Below are 15,960 nucleotides of genomic sequence, written 5' to 3' on the forward strand. Positions count from 1 at the left end.
CTGTTACATTCATGTTTGAAGTATATATCCCTGTGGCATCCTTGTGTGATGTATCTCCATTCTTTTGTGATGCATCCCTGTGACATTCTTGTGTGATGCATCTCTATTTATACATTCTTGTGTGATGTATCTCCATTCTTGTATGATGCATCTCTGTTGCATTGTGTGTGATGTATCCCTGTTACATTGTTGCGTGACATATCCTTCTTGTCTTATCTTACATTCTTGTCTGATATATCTTTGTTTGTACATTCTTGATTCTTGATGCATCTCCATTTTTGTGTCATGCATATTTGTTACATATTTGTGTGATGTATCCCTGCTACATCCTTGAGAAAAGTATCCTTGTTACATTTTTGTGTTATGTATCTCTGTTGACACATTATGGTGCGATGAAGCTCTGTTACATTCTTATGTGATGTATTCTTGTTACATTATTATGTGATTTATCTCTTTTACATTCTTCTCGGGGAACGCAATGACTCAGGAGCCCCTCACCAATGCTGTCGCTGTGTTCGAGTTTAGCTCATGCTGGCTTCCCTTCCGGTCGTATGTAGGAAGGCCTCCAGCAACCTGCAGATGGTCGTGGGTTTCCCCCGGACTCTACCCGGTTTCCTCCCACCATAATGCTGAGCTCCGTCATATAAATGAAATATTCGTACGGCCTAAAACACCGGTCAAATAAATAAATAAATAAATAAATAAACAAATACAGTCTTCTGTGATGTATCCCTGTTACATTTAGGTGCGTTGTTACTTCTGTTGCATTTAGCCTAATGTATCTCTGTTCCATTCTTGTATGATGTACATCTGTTCCATCATGAGGACCAGATATTCCGGTTAAACTAAGTGACTGCAACGTGACAAATCTTCAAATGGCTTAGCGTCTGGGTTGTACATACGTCAGGATGGTCGGAGTAGACAAACTCAGACAATGGACTACGGGGTCAGCCAGGCTTATACACAAACATATCGTCATCTCATTTAGCTCTGCCTGCTAAGCTTCTGGCTCAGGACATTGGAGGCTACTACTTAATCGATGCGCTTAGCACGCCCATCTAGAATTCTGTTGATTCTGTTATCAGGAACTGGTGATAGAAGTGTTATGTTCAATTTCAATCGGAAAGAAAATAATTTCTTTTTCCTACATTTTACTTACATTCACCATTTGTGCAGGGGCCTTTAAAAGACTGTACAGTGTAAGAGTCATCACTCACTCGGTTCGGCTTCACTCGATATTTGCTCTCAGGTGAATATCATTTTACCGTAACTCAGTGTCGACCCGTATGCTTTGTGTATAAGAGGTATATCCTGTTTTGTATAACATTCGTGTGCAAACCTGATTACTTAAGAGACTCTTAGCTTAGGCGAATGCTAGAGTATATGGAAAGCCAACAAACGATAGATACATCTCCAGCACTGAGTCATTAACATTCAAAGGCAGAGAGGATATAGCCATTATTACTAAACTATTACTAACACTTCAACAGGAGTCTGTGACTAATATACAAATCTAATACAAGGACAGCTGTAATTATACCGAGTATTATTATGCACAGCTGTAATTATACCCAGTCTTAATACGCCCAACAGTGATTATACAGAGTCTTAATACGCACAACAGTGATTATACCGAGTTTTACTACGCACAACAGGGATAATACCCAGTTTTATTACGCACAGCAGTGAGTATACCCAGTCTTATTACGCCCAACAGTGATTATACCGAGTCTTAATACGCCCAACAGTGATTATACCGAGTATTATTAGGCACAGCTGTGATTATACCCAGTCTTATTACACACAGCAGTGATTATACCGCGTCTCAATACGTGCATCTATGGTTATACCAGGCCTTAATATCTTAATATTAGTTATTTCTTTATTTGACTGGGGAAATAATATTTCATTTATACGACGGCGGCCAGAATTATGGTGGAATGAAACCGGGGATAGCCCGGGGAAAACCCACAACCATCCGCAGGTTGCTGCCAGACCTTCCCACGTACGGCCACAGCAGTGATTATGCCGGGTTTTGTTACGCACATTAGTGATTATACCGGGTATTATTACGCACAGCAGTGATTACACCGGGTCTTAATACGTTCAGCTGTGATTATACCGAGTCTCATTACGCCCACCAGTGAGAATACCGAGTCTTAATACATTCAGCTGTGATTATACCGAATCTTAATACGTTCAGCTGTGATTATACCGAGCCTTAATACGCCCAACAGTGATTATACCGAGTCTTAATACATTCAGCTGTGATTATACCAAGTCTTAATACGCCCAACAGTGATTATACCGAATCTTGATACGTTCAGCTGTGATTATACCGAGTCTTAATACGCCCAACAGTGATTATACCGAGTCTTAATACGCCCAACAGTGATTATACCGAATCTTAATACATTCAGCTGTGATTATACCGAGTCTTAATACGCCCAACAGTGATTATACCGAATCTTAATACGTTCAGCTGTGATTATACCGAGTCTCAATACGTGCATCTATACCGGGCCTTAATATCAACAGCTGCGATTATACCGTGTCTTAATACGTGCATTTGTGGTCATGCCCAGTGTTAATACGTACAGCTGTGATTATACCTAGCCTCAATACGCACAGCTGTGATTATACAGTGTCTCAATACGTGGATCGGTGGTTATTTATTTATTTATTTGATTGGTGTTTCATGCCGTACTCAACAATATTTCACTTGTGCGACGGCGGCCAGCATTATGGTGGGAAGAAACCGGGCAGATGCCGGGGGGAACCCACTACAATCTGCAGGTTGGTGGCAGACCTTCACACGTACGGCCGGAGTGGAAGCCAGCATAAGCTGGACTTGAATTCACAGCGACCGCATTGGTGAGAGGCCCCTAGTTCATTCCGCTGCGCTAGCCCGATAACCAACTGAGCCACGGAGGTCCCCCATCTGTGGTTAATACTAAGTCTCAGTATGTACAGCTGTGATTATACCGGGCCTTTATACGTAGGGCTGTGATTATACCGGGCCTTTATACGTAGGGCTTTGATTATATCGGGCTTTTATACGAACAGCTGCGATTATACGGTGTCTCAATGCGTGCAACTGTGATTATACTGAGTTTTAATTCGTTCATAATACTTAATTATTTATTGGTGTTTTACGCAGCACTCAGGAATATTTTCATTTATTATGGTGGGAGGAAACCGGGCAGATCCTGGGGAAACTGTCCGCAGGTTGCTGTAGATCTTCCAACTTACGGAGAGGAAGCCAGCAAAAGCTGAACTTGAACTCACAGCGACAGCATTGATGAGAGTCACCTGGGTCATTGCGTCGTGCTGGCATTCTAACCCCGCGTGCACATTACGTAAAGCTGTGATTATACCGAGTATTAATGCGTGCAGTTGTGATTATACCGAGTGCGATCATGAAGGCTTTTAACTCTCTTTCTGTTATGTAGAACAATAGCGTGCTGGTTAAATATAATCTAAAGGAAACGGTTCACCGGATATTTCTTCTGGACAACATCTGAAGATTCTTGTTAAGACAGATGTATAGGTTAATGAATAACGATCAATGACAGCTAAAGAATCCAGGAATGGAACCGGCTGCAATGGAACTAAGGAAGTCCGTTAATATTAATGAAATCCTGACGGGCTTATGAAAGAACAGAACAAATACCAAGGTTCTTGGTGAGATTGCCTCCTGGAGAGACAATCGGTAGAGGAGAAGGAAAATCCTGGGTCTTCTTCTGCTTCGGGACCCTCCTTTACACTGAGAATCACATGGGGTTACTTAGCCTTAGTGTGAGATTAACGTTGACAGAGGGATCGATAATTTTGGATTATATCCAGTGATTTCTAATCTTACTGATTGCCGGCGTATGGATACAGGCTAGCAGTGAGTGATTGTATATGGAAGTCCGGGCATTGATATTCCGCGACTATTCAGGATTATACTGGCCAGGCATCAAGTAGGCTGGAGAGGATGGAGCACGGTGGATGTTGGGTAATGATGTTGATACAGACGCTGATGCATTATGAATCAAGTAGGATGGAGAGGATGGAGCAGGGTGGATGTTGGGTAATGATGTTGATACAGACGCTGATGCATGATGATTGGGATTATTCTATTATCTATATGTTGCGATGAAACGACCGTTAAGTGTGTTATTCTGGTAAATATGCCAGTTAGGTTTAGCTCTGTCATTATGATGTTTGTGTCCATTCCTCTCGAATATCTGAATGAGTGACCGTTTGAAGGATCTGTCGTTCGAATTGATCTTCAACACCCACTCACTCGCAGCTCTGTACAAACTATGAGAATATAAACATATATGTCTCACAGTTCTGTGCAGGCCGTGAGAATATGTATATTTTCCATGCTTTCATGCCCAGATGAGTGGAAACCGTGAGAACAAGTATATGTTCCACGTTCTCATACTCAGCTCTGTACAGGCCGAGAGGACACGTATATGTTCCACTCTCTCATGCCTAGCTCTGTATAAGTCGTGAGAACATGTATATGTTCCACGCTCTTATGCCCAGTTCTGTACAGGCCGTGTGAACACGTATATGTTCCACTCACTCATGTCCAGCTTTGTAAAATCCGTGACAACATGTATATGTTCCACGCTCTCATGCACAGTTCTGTACAGGCCGTGAGAACATATAATTAACTTCTGTACAGGCTGTGAGAACATGTACATGTTCCATGCTCTCATGCACTCCTCTGTACAGGCCGATAGAGCATGTATATGTTCCAGGCTCTCAGCCTCAACTCTGTATTTGCCGTGAGAACATGTATATATTTTACGCTCATTCACTCAGATCTGTACAGGCCGGGAGAACATGTATATGTTCCACGCTCTCAAGCTCAGCTTTGTACAGGCCGTGAAAAAATGTTTATGTCCCATCTTCTCATACTCTGCTTTCTACAAGCCGTGAAAACATGTATATGCCCCACTTTCATGGTTTTTTAAGCCGTGAATAAATGTACATGCTCAGGCCCAGATGTGTACAAGCCATCAGAACACACCAATTTCACATAACTGCAAACTGTTACTCATTTCCACCATTGTGTCACAAAATACGTGGTCAGCAAAGGAAGATGCACTAGTGTAAGCGTGCTGTCTGTTAAACTTTATTTCCACTAGAGGAACTAAATACCTTACATCCTGTTCCCATTTATGTCATGCGCTTCTTTTGTATATTCCCCACATATTTTTACGGTGTGCAGATTTGACAGAAGACAGGCACAAGTCATGTAAGCGAAAACAGCTAACTCAGAGCTTGTTCTATACTAAGATCAATTTGACTAAACGTAACATGGAAAAAGGACATAATGCGATAAAGTGTGAGGTTACAGTAACAGAGAGAATATATTTTGGTCAATTTACGATGTATATACATATAGCTTTCATCAAAGTGCAGTAAAATCTTAACAAAATAATTTAAACGCACTTCTTTCATTATACAATTCGTATAATTTGGAATGTGTAAAATCGACAGCACAAAAACATGTACTTTTTTGTTTAGACGTGTAAAATCGACAGGTGTCTCCACAGACAAATGAGCTCTTCAGACACAAAGACATGTGTATCTTCTGTTTAGAGGACGTGTCACATGCTCACGAAATACATCTGATTGCCACACATGTATTCAAACAGAACAGGCATGAGGTAAAGCATGTCACGTGGACGAATTGGTTGAGCAAAGGGAGACTAATCACTAGGCGGTGAGTTCTACAACAAAACCGTGAGTTAAACAACAGTAAAATGCATTACAGGACGCGGCAGCTTATTGCATATGTACGGAATGTGTACAATAGTGAGGTATATTGTTAGAGTTGCCCCACTCTGCCTCGCTACTTTGGAGGGAAGACATTTTTCTCGTACTCCCCGATCATGTTGCCGGCAGGTCGGTAGTTGGCCACTACATACACCTTCCCGTCACGCCCTCTCGCCTTCCCCACGCCGAATTCACGACTTCCCTTCCAGACAACTTGGGTAAAATGACCTGAAACATGAAGTCAACCGAATTTCAAGAAAAGTAAACTGTCATGGTGTGAAGGATTGCATAAATTATTCAGTGCTGAGACGCAATGATTCTAAGCAGGATACTGTATTGCCGTTATGCTAATGACACATTAAATGCTGACAGAATCCGTCATCTGTAAAACCTGGAGAGATCGCTGGAAAATGTAATCGGGAACCAATAAACGTAATAGCATATAAATAATCTGTAACCACTGAAGTAATAGCAGAAAAGCTAATTCATAACCAATGACGTGATAGTAGAAAAGGCGATGAGTAACCGCTGATCATGACGTGATAGCAGAAAAGCTAATCCGTGACCGCTGATCATGACTTGATTGGAGAAAAGCAAATCGGTAACCACTGACGTGATTGCAGAAAAGCTAATTCATAACCGTTGACGTGATAGCACAAAAGGCGATGAGTAACCGCTGATCATGACGTGATAGCAGAAGAGCTAATCCGTGACCGCTGATCATGACGTGATTGGAGAAAAGCTAATCCGTAACCACTGACGTGATTGCAGAAAAGCTAATTCATAACCGTTGACGTGATAGCACAAAAGGCGATCCGTAACCGCTGATCATGACGTGATAGCAGAAGAGCTAATCCGTAACCACTGACGTAATAGCAGAAAAGCTAATTCATAACCGTTGACGTGATAGCACAAAAGGCGATGAGTAACCGCTGATCATGACGTGATAGCAGAAGAGCTAATCCGTGACCGCTGATCATGACGTGATTGGAGAAAAGCTAATCCGTAACCACTGACGTGATTGCAGAAAAGCTAATTCATAACCGTTGACGTGATAGCACAAAAGGCGATCCGTAACCGCTGATCATGACGTGATAGCAGAAAAGCTAATCCGTGACCACTGACGTGATTGCAGAAAAGCTAATCCATAACAGTTGACGTGATAGCAGAAAAGTTTATCGGTAATTGTTGACGTAACGGTATAGAGAGTTACACTTGATCACTGACAGTAATTGCATTCTTGAATATAAGTGTGGTTGGATTGGCCTAAAGTTTGAAAGACTGACAGACTTTTGGAGAGGTGATGCTTCATGTTTAGAGATCGGCACAACAACAGCAACAGCAACAGCAACAACAACAACAACACCAATAACAACAACAGCAAGAAAAAAACAGTGAGAAATAATAAAACTACACAAGTGATTTGAGATGTTCATAATTCTACTTTTAACACCAATCATAAAATGGCTGAAAATCCATGATTACGGTAATTATCAAACTAATGCCCTTTTGTATGTGTTTGTCTGCTCATACAGGTCTGATCGTCGACAAAAGTGGATGTTCAGGGTCAATATTTGCAAGACCAAATTGCAAAACAAAGTTTAAACCAGAATAAACGATTTGTAAATGTATTAAAAATTTAGTCTGCTAATAAGAACACCAAGTGCGAGTTCGCATGTGTGATATTCACATGTATTATGTTAACAAGTGTGATGTTCACATCTATAATGTTCACATGCATGCATGATGTTCACATGTGTGATATTAACATGTGTGATGTTAACATGTCTAATGCTCACATGTATGATGTTCACATGTTTAATGTTCTCTTTATGTTGTTCAAGTATGTGACGTTCACATTTATGATGTTCACATGTACGAGGTTCACGTGAAATATTAACATATGTGATGTTTGCATATATGATGTTAACATGTACCACAGTCACATGTATGATGTTCACATGTCTAATCGTCACGTGTATGGTGTTCACATGTACGAGGTTCACATTTGTGATGTTCACATATATGATGTTCACATGTATGATGTTCACATGTATGATGTTCACATGTATGATGTTCACAAGTGTGATGTTAACATGTCTGATGTTCACATGTGTGATGTTCAAATAAATGATGCTCAGATGTGTGATGTTAACATGTGTGATGTCCACATGTATAATGTTCACGTGCATGCATGGTGTTCACATGGCTGATATTAACATGTGTGATGTTAACATGTGTGATGTTCACATGTATGATGTTCACATGTATGATGGTTTCAAATGTGATGTTTACATGCACGGTGTTAACATGTGTGATGTACACATGTATGATGTTCACATGTGTGATGTTCACATATATGATGTTTACATGTATGATGTTTTCATGTGTATGTTCATATGTATGGTATTCACATGTATTATGTGCACATGTTTGATGTTCACATGTCTGGTATTCACATGTATGATGTGCACATGTTTGATGTTCACATGTATGGAATTCAAATGTATGATGTGTGATGTTCACATGTATGCTATTCACTTTTATGATGCTTACATGTTTGATGTTCACATGTATGGTGTTTACATGTTTGACGTTCACATGTATGATGTTTACATGTTTGATGTTTGTTTATGTGACCTACATTAATGGGCAGCACATGAAACATTTTAGTTACATTTAAAGTATTTAAAGATATTTACTGGTTAAGACACATTGCTAGTAAGAGAGTGCGTCTTGTCTTTTAAATTTACCTGTTCCTGAACTCAGCCCCACCTTCTGGAAGTCCATGTTCTTGATCTCGCTGTACCATTGATCAGTAGCCTGGCCACCTGACGGACAGAGAAAAGCACTTTTGATACAGTTGAACACTTGACTGACAGCTGAGACTGTGCTGTTAACAACGAAAAAAGAAGATACTGATATAGCAACGCACTAAGACTGTGTTGTAAACAATAAAACTATGCCAAAGGTATTGGAGTGTACGTAAAACATGGTTAGGATATATACCTACAATATACAATACGTGAGAATGTAAGTCATGTGCTCCATGTTTTGAGTGAGAATGTAGGTTGTAACTCACCAGTGTTGGGTGAGGGTGTAGGTTATAACTCACCTGTGTTGTGTGAGGGTGTAGGTCATAACTCACCTGTGTTGTGTGAGGGTGTAGATTATAATTCACTTGTGTTGTCTGAGGGTGTAGGTTATAACTCACCATTGTTGTCTGAGGGTGTAGGTTTTAACCCATCATTGTTGTCTGAGGATGTAGGTTACAACTCACCAGTGTTGTGTGAGGGTGTATGTTATAACTTACCTGTGTTGTGTGAGGGTGTAGGTTATAACTCGCCTTTGTTGTCTGAGGGTGTGCGTGTTGTGTGAGGGTTTAGGTGATAACTCACCTTCGTTGCCTGAGGATGTAAGTTCCAACTTACATGTGTTGTCTGAGGGTGCGTTATAATTCACTTGTGTTGTCTAAGGGTGTAGGTTATAACTCACCAGTTTTGTCCGAGGGTGTGGGTTATATTTCACCTGTGTTGTCTGAGGGTGTACGATAAAACTCAACTGTGTTGTGTGAGGGTGTAGGTTATAACTCTCCTGTGTTGTCTGAGGGTGTAGGTTATAACTCACCTGTGTTGTCTGAGGATGTAGGTTATAATTCACCTGTGTTGTCTGAGGATGTAGGTTATAATTCACCTGTGTTGTCTGAGGGTGTACGTTATAACTCACCATTGTTATGTGAGGGTGTACATTATAATTTACCTGTGTTGTTTGAGGATGTAGTTTATAACTCACCTGTGTTGTGTAAGGGTGTAGATTATAACTCACCTGTGTTGTCTGAGGATGTAGTTTATAACTCACCATTGTTGTGTGAGGGTGTATGTTATAATTCACCTGTGTTGTGTGAGGATGTAGGTTATAAGTCACCTGTGTTGTTTGAGGATGTAGTTTATAACTCACCTGTGTTGTTTGAGAATGTAGTTTATAACTCACCTGTGTTGGGTAAGGGTGTAGATTATAACTCACCTGTGTTGTCTAAGGATGTAGTTTATAACTCACCATTGTTGTGTGAGGGTATAGGTCATAACTCACTATTGTTGTCCAAGGGTGTAGGTTATAACTCATCTGTGTTGTCTGAGGGTGTAGGTTATAAGTCACCAGTGTTGTCTAAGGGTGTAGGTTATAACTCACCTGTGTTGTCTAAGGGTGTAGGTTATAACTCACCTTTGGTGTCTAAGGGTGTACGTTATAATTCACCTGTGTTGTGTGAGAGAGTAGGTTTTAACTCACCTTTGTTGTCTGGGGGGGTAGATTATAACTCATCTGTGTTGTCTGAAAGTGCAGGTTATAACTCAACTGTTCTGTCTGAGGGTGTAAGTTTTAACTCACCAGTGTTGTCTAAGAGTGTAGGTTATAACTCACCTGTGTTGTGTGAGGGTGTAGGTTATATCCCACCTGTGTTGTGTGAGAGGGTATCTTATAACTCACCTGTGTTGTCTGAGGGTGTACGTTATAACCCACCTGTGTTGTGTGAGGGTGTAGGTTATAACTCAACTGTTTAGTGTGAGGGTGTAGGTTATAACTCACATTTGTTGTCTGACAGTGTAGGTTATAACTCATCTGTGTTGTGTGAGGGTGTATGTGATAACTTACCTGTGTTGCCTGAGGGTGCGTTATAATTCACTTGTGTTGTCTGAGGGTGAAGGTTATAACTCACCTGTGTTGTCCGAGGGTGTAGGTTATAACTCACCTGTGTTGTCTAAGGATGTAGTTTATAATTGAGTTTTGTTGTCTGAGGGTGTAGATTATAACTCACTTTTGTTGTCTGAGGATGTAGTTTTTAACTCACCTGTGTTGTGTGAGGGTGTAGGTTATAACTCACCTGTGTTGTCTGAGGATGTAGGTTATAATTCACCTGTGTTGTCTGAGGATGTAGGTTATAATTCACCTGTGTTGTCTGAGGGTGTACGTTATAACTCACTATTGTTATGTGAGGGTGTACGTTATAATTTACCTGTGTTGTTTGAGGATGTAGTTTATAACTCACCTGTGTTGTGTAAGGGTGTAGATTATAACTCACCTGTGTTGTCTGAGGATGTAGTTTATAACTCACCATTGTTGTGTGAGGGTGTATGTTATAATTCACCTGTGTTGTGTGAGGATGTAGGTTATAAGTCACCTGTGTTGTTTGAGGATGTAGTTTATAACTCACCTGTGTTGTTTGAGGATGTAGTTTATAACTCACCTGTGTTGGGTAAGGGTGTAGATTATAACTCACCTGTGTTGTCTAAGGATGTAGTTTATAACTCACCATTGTTGTGTGAGGGTGTAGGTCATAACTCACTATTGTTGTCCAAGGGTGTAGGTTATAACTCATCTGTGTTGTCTGAGGGTGTAGGTTATAAGTCACCAGTGTTGTCTAAGGGTGTAGGTTATAACTCACCTGTGTTGTCTAAGGGTGTAGGTTATAACTCACCTTTGGTGTATAAGGGTGTACGTTATAATTCACCTGTGTTGTGTGAGAGAGTAGGTTTTAACTCACCTTTGTTGTCTGAGGGTGTAGATTATAACTCATCTGTGTTGTCTGAAAGTGCAGGTTATAACTCAACTGTTCTGTCTGAGGGTGTAAGTTTTAACTCACCAGTGTTGTCTAAGGGTGTAGGTTATAACTCACCTGTGTTGTCTGAGGGTGTAGGTTATAACTCACCTGTGTTGTCTGAGGGTGTAGGTTATATCCCACCTGTGTTGTGTGAGAGGGTATCTTATAATTCACCTGTGTTGTGTGAGAGAGTAGGTTTTAACTCACCTTTGTTGTCTGAGGGTGTAGATTATAACTCATCTGTGTTGTCTGAAAGTGCAGGTTATAACTCAACTGTTCTGTCTGAGGGTGTAAGTTTTAACTCACCAGTGTTGTCTAAGGGTGTAGGTTATAACTCACCTGTGTTGTCTGAGGGTGTAGGTTATAACTCACCTGTGTTGTCTGAGGGTGTAGGTTATATCCCACCTGTGTTGTGTGAGAGGGTATCTTATAACTCACCTGTGTTGTCTGAGGGTGTACGTTATAACCCACCTGTGTTGTGTGAGGGTGTAGGTTATAACCCAACTGTTTAGTGTGAGGGTGTAGGTTATAACTCACATTTGTTGTCTGACGGTGTAGGTTATAACTCATCTGTGTTGTGTGAGGGTGTATGTGATAACTCACCTGTGTTGCCTGAAGGTGCGTTATAATTCACTTGTGTTGTCTGAGGGTGAAGGTTATAACTCACCTGTGTTGTCCGAGGGTGTAGGTTATAACTCACCTGTGTTGTCTAAGGATGTAGTTTATAATTGAGATTTGTTGTCTGAGGGTGTAGATTATAACTCACTTTTGTTGTCTGAGGATGTAGTTTTTAACTCACCTGTGTTGTGTGAGGGTGTAGGTTATAACTCACCTGTGTTGTCTGAGGGTGTAGGTGATAGCTTACCTTTGTTGTCTGAGGGTGTAGGTTATAACTCACCATTGTTGTCTGGGGGTATCGGTTATAATTCACCTGTGTTGTCTGAGGGTGTAGGTCATAACTTACCTGTGCTGTCTGAGGATGTAGGTTATAACTCACCTGTGTTGTCTGAGGGTGTAGGTTATAACTTACCTGTGTTGTCTGAGTGTGTAGGTTATACCTCACCTGTTCTGTCTGAGGGTTTAAGTTTTCACTGTTGTCTGAGGGTGTAGGTCATAACTGACCTGTGTTGTCTGAAGGTGTAGGTTTTAATTCACCTGTGTCGTCTGAGGGTGTACGTTATAACTCACCAGTATTTTCTAAGGGTGTAGGTCATAACTCAGTTGTGCCTTATGAGGGTGTAAGTTATAACTCACCAGTGTTGTCTGAGGTTGTAGGTTATAACTCACCTTTGTTGTGTGAGGGTGTAGATTATAACTCACCTGTTTTGTCTGAGGCTGTAAGTTATAACTCACCATTGTTGTTTGAGGGTGTAGGTTTTAACTCACTTGTGTTGTGTGAGGGTGTAGGTTATAACTCACCAGTGTTGTGTGAGGGAGTAGATAATAACTCACCTGTGTTGTTTGAGGGTGTAGGTTATAACTCACCTGTGTTGTCTAAGGGTGTAGTTTATATTTTACCTGTCTTGTTTGAAGGTGTATGCTATAACTCACCTTTGTTGCCTGAGGGTGTAGATTTTAACTCACCTGTGTTGTCTGAGGGTGTAGTTTATAACTCACCATTGTTGTGTGAGGGTGTAGGTTATAACTTACCATTGTTGTTTGAGGGTGTAGGTTTTAAACTCACCTGTGTTGTCTGAGGATGTAGGTTATAACTCACCTGTGTTGTGTGAGGGTGTAGGTTATAACTCACCACTGTTGTCTGAGGATGTAGGTTGTAACTAACTTTTGTTACCTGAGGGTATAGGTTAGAATTAACCTGTGTTGTCTGGGGGTGTAGGTTGTAACTCACCTGTGTTGTCTGAGGGTGTATGTTATATCTCATCTGTGTTGTTTGGGGGTGTAGTTTATAACTTACCTGTTGTGTCTGAGGGTGTAGGTTATAACTCACCTGTGTTGTCTGAGGATGTAGTTTATAACTCACTATTGCTGTCTGAGGGTGTAGTTTATAACTCACCTGTGCTGTCTGTGGGTGTAGGTTATAACTCACCAGTGCTGTCTGAGGATGTAGGTTATAACTCACCTGTGTTGTGTGAGGGTGTAGGTTATAACTCACCATTGTTGTGTGAGGGTGTACGTTATAATTCACCTGTGTGGTGTGAGGGTGTAGGTTATAACTCACCTGTGTTGTCTGAGGTTGTACGTTATAACTCTCCTGTTCTGTCTGAGGCTGTAAGTTTTAACTCATCAGTGTTGTCTGAGGGTATAGGTTATAACTCCTCAGTGATGTCTGAGGGTATAGGTTATAACTCCTCAGTGATGTCTGAGGATGTAGGTTATAACTCACCTGTGTTGTCTGAGGGTGTAGATTATAACCCACCTGTGTTGTCTGAGGGTGTAGATTATAACCCGCCTGTGTTGTGTGAGGGCGTTTCTTATAACTCATCTGTGTTGTTTTAGGGTGTACGTTATAACTGACCTGTGTTGTGTGAGGGTGTATTTTATAACTCATCTGTGTTTTGTCAGGCTATAGGTTGTATCTCAACTGTGTTTTCTGATGGTGTAGGTTATAACTGAAATGTGTAGTCTTAAGATGTATGTTATTTCTCACCTGTGTTCTGTGAGGGTGTAGATTATCACTCACCTGTGTTGCCTGAGGGTGTACTTTATAACTCACCTGTGTTGTCTGAGGATGTAGGTTATAACTCACCTGTGTTGTGTGATGGTTTAGGTTTATAACTCATATGTTTGTGTGAGAATGGAGGATTTATCTCACCTGTGTTGTGTGAGGGTGTAGGTTATAACTCACCTGTGTAATCATCAGCCTGGGACGACCATTTACAGGCGATGTTCTCTCCTAGTCTGTCCCCGTTACTCAGCCTACAGTCACTGTGTCCGAACTGACTGGTAGAGGCCATGTGCTCTGCCCACTTCTGAGCGTGCCTAGTAAGCTCTTGAGAGTGAACAAGGGGCGCAACTCTATGCTTTGCTCGTTTATCATTGTGAGAGGCCAGGCAATCTTTGCTGAATTCTGCCATGGTCTGAGGCGAACAGTGCCCACTTTCCGAACTGCCACTTGACTGCAACAAAGAGTAATGTTCTCTGTGTTTATACAGCTAAGACATCTTTAAGCATCACAGCTTGTACGGAATTATACAATTATATAACCTGCAAAATGCTCGGATATAACCTTAGGTTATAGTTTTAAATTATCTCCTTTTTACGTGGAAGTCAGCCACCTCGCTTTGTCTACATGTATATCAAAGATGTCTTATAAGAATTCAGAAACAGCTCAGCGTATTTCAACACTTATAAGCTGAAGCAAAAACCAAACATCACACATACTAATCAAGGCAAAAGAAAAAAAGTTTTTAATAAACAGGATATTATAATCAGTGGTGGAGACATCGTGATGTTCTTTACTAGGCTAATCATTGTATTACCGTGTCATTATCAAGTAGCCTAAAGCGTAAAAGAAATGGTTAACTTGCAATGAAACAAATACAAACTCAATAAAGTTGACAGAAGCGATACATACGCCATGCAATCCTACACAGGTATATAGAGCTATTTCTCACACTTCGTTTGACAGTCCTGACATTGTCGTTACGCACGATGTGTTACATTTGACACCAGCTCCCATTCGGAGTTAATGACAGGGGCGTCAACATGTATGTGTTTTTCCCTTCTCAGGTTTTATTCTATAACAAATCACTATAGGGCACTCAAGAGACATTTTAACTATGGTAACTTATACAACACTCACACTTCCACTTAAACCAGTGCGCTGACCAGAATTCCGTGGGCTATCCGATCTGGCTTCTCTGCTAAATTTGTTCGCCTCTAATCCGCATCGGTCTGCTAATCCAAGTCTTTGAAAACGATCATTAAACTAAAACGAAAGGCGAATCCAAAATATTTATAGAAAGACTTATTAAAGTCTGATGTGTGGAATTTAACGTGTGATTTATATGTATTAAGAAAAGATGAAATGTGCGTATTAAAAACACTAAAACTAACAAGAATAACCATGAAAAAAATAAAAAAGACTTCCGAAGTTATTGATGGTCGGACCCACCTCCTTATCAAAGTGGCCAAATCCTCTGCTTTTCACTTCTCCACCTCCAGCCATGGGGCCTTGGCTCGTCCCCCCGTTAGTTACCGTCTCCTTTTTCGTCGTCACTTTGCGGCCATCAGGGAATGTAACAGTTTCCTCTACGACAGTCTTAGTGACAGCATGAGACCCGGACCCTTCCGTGGTGGTGTACGTTCTCACGGGGCGAGATTGGCCGCTATAAGACGTGTGACTGCTCATTTCGGGGACATTACTGAATGCACTTTTCGAGTTGAACAGCGAACTGGAATGTCCGTAGCTGTTGTTTGATAGTCCAACTAGAAGTATAACAGACACTAATATGGTTACAGGTAACTGAAGGAGTCCCTTGTCCTCAGTGACGCGGCAAATGACGGGAAGAGAGCAGTTTAAGGGTTTCGTAGCAACAAGGAGATAACAAAGCTCCAACAATATGACCACACACTATACTGTCCGTACCTCAACCCCCGCCCAGCCCCGACGTCTCTGCTTC

At 41.1% G+C, this 15,960-nt stretch overlaps 1 protein-coding gene across 2 annotated transcripts in view; it reads right to left on the reverse strand.

The window, feature by feature from the left end:
- Positions 1–5,348: 5,348 nt before the first annotated feature.
- The window catches only part of LOC135480434 (uncharacterized), a 32,091-nt gene continuing 21,479 nt past the window's right edge, over positions 5,349–15,960 (reverse strand). For both annotated transcript variants that reach the window (XM_064760267.1, XM_064760268.1), the window contains exons 5-9: positions 15,453–15,766; positions 15,141–15,266; positions 14,184–14,454; positions 8,535–8,612; positions 5,349–6,009 (exon numbers count right to left, since the gene is read on the reverse strand). In XM_064760267.1, the coding sequence (XP_064616337.1) occupies positions 5,858–6,009; positions 8,535–8,612; positions 14,184–14,454; positions 15,141–15,266; positions 15,453–15,766 (941 nt within the window). In that variant the 3' untranslated portion in view covers positions 5,349–5,857. The remainder of the gene's footprint in view (positions 6,010–8,534; positions 8,613–14,183; positions 14,455–15,140; positions 15,267–15,452; positions 15,767–15,960) is intronic.

The sequence above is a fragment of the Liolophura sinensis genome, chromosome 13 (assembly GCF_032854445.1).
Source record: "Liolophura sinensis isolate JHLJ2023 chromosome 13, CUHK_Ljap_v2, whole genome shotgun sequence".
NCBI classification, from domain to species: Eukaryota; Metazoa; Mollusca; class Polyplacophora; order Chitonida; family Chitonidae; genus Liolophura; species Liolophura sinensis.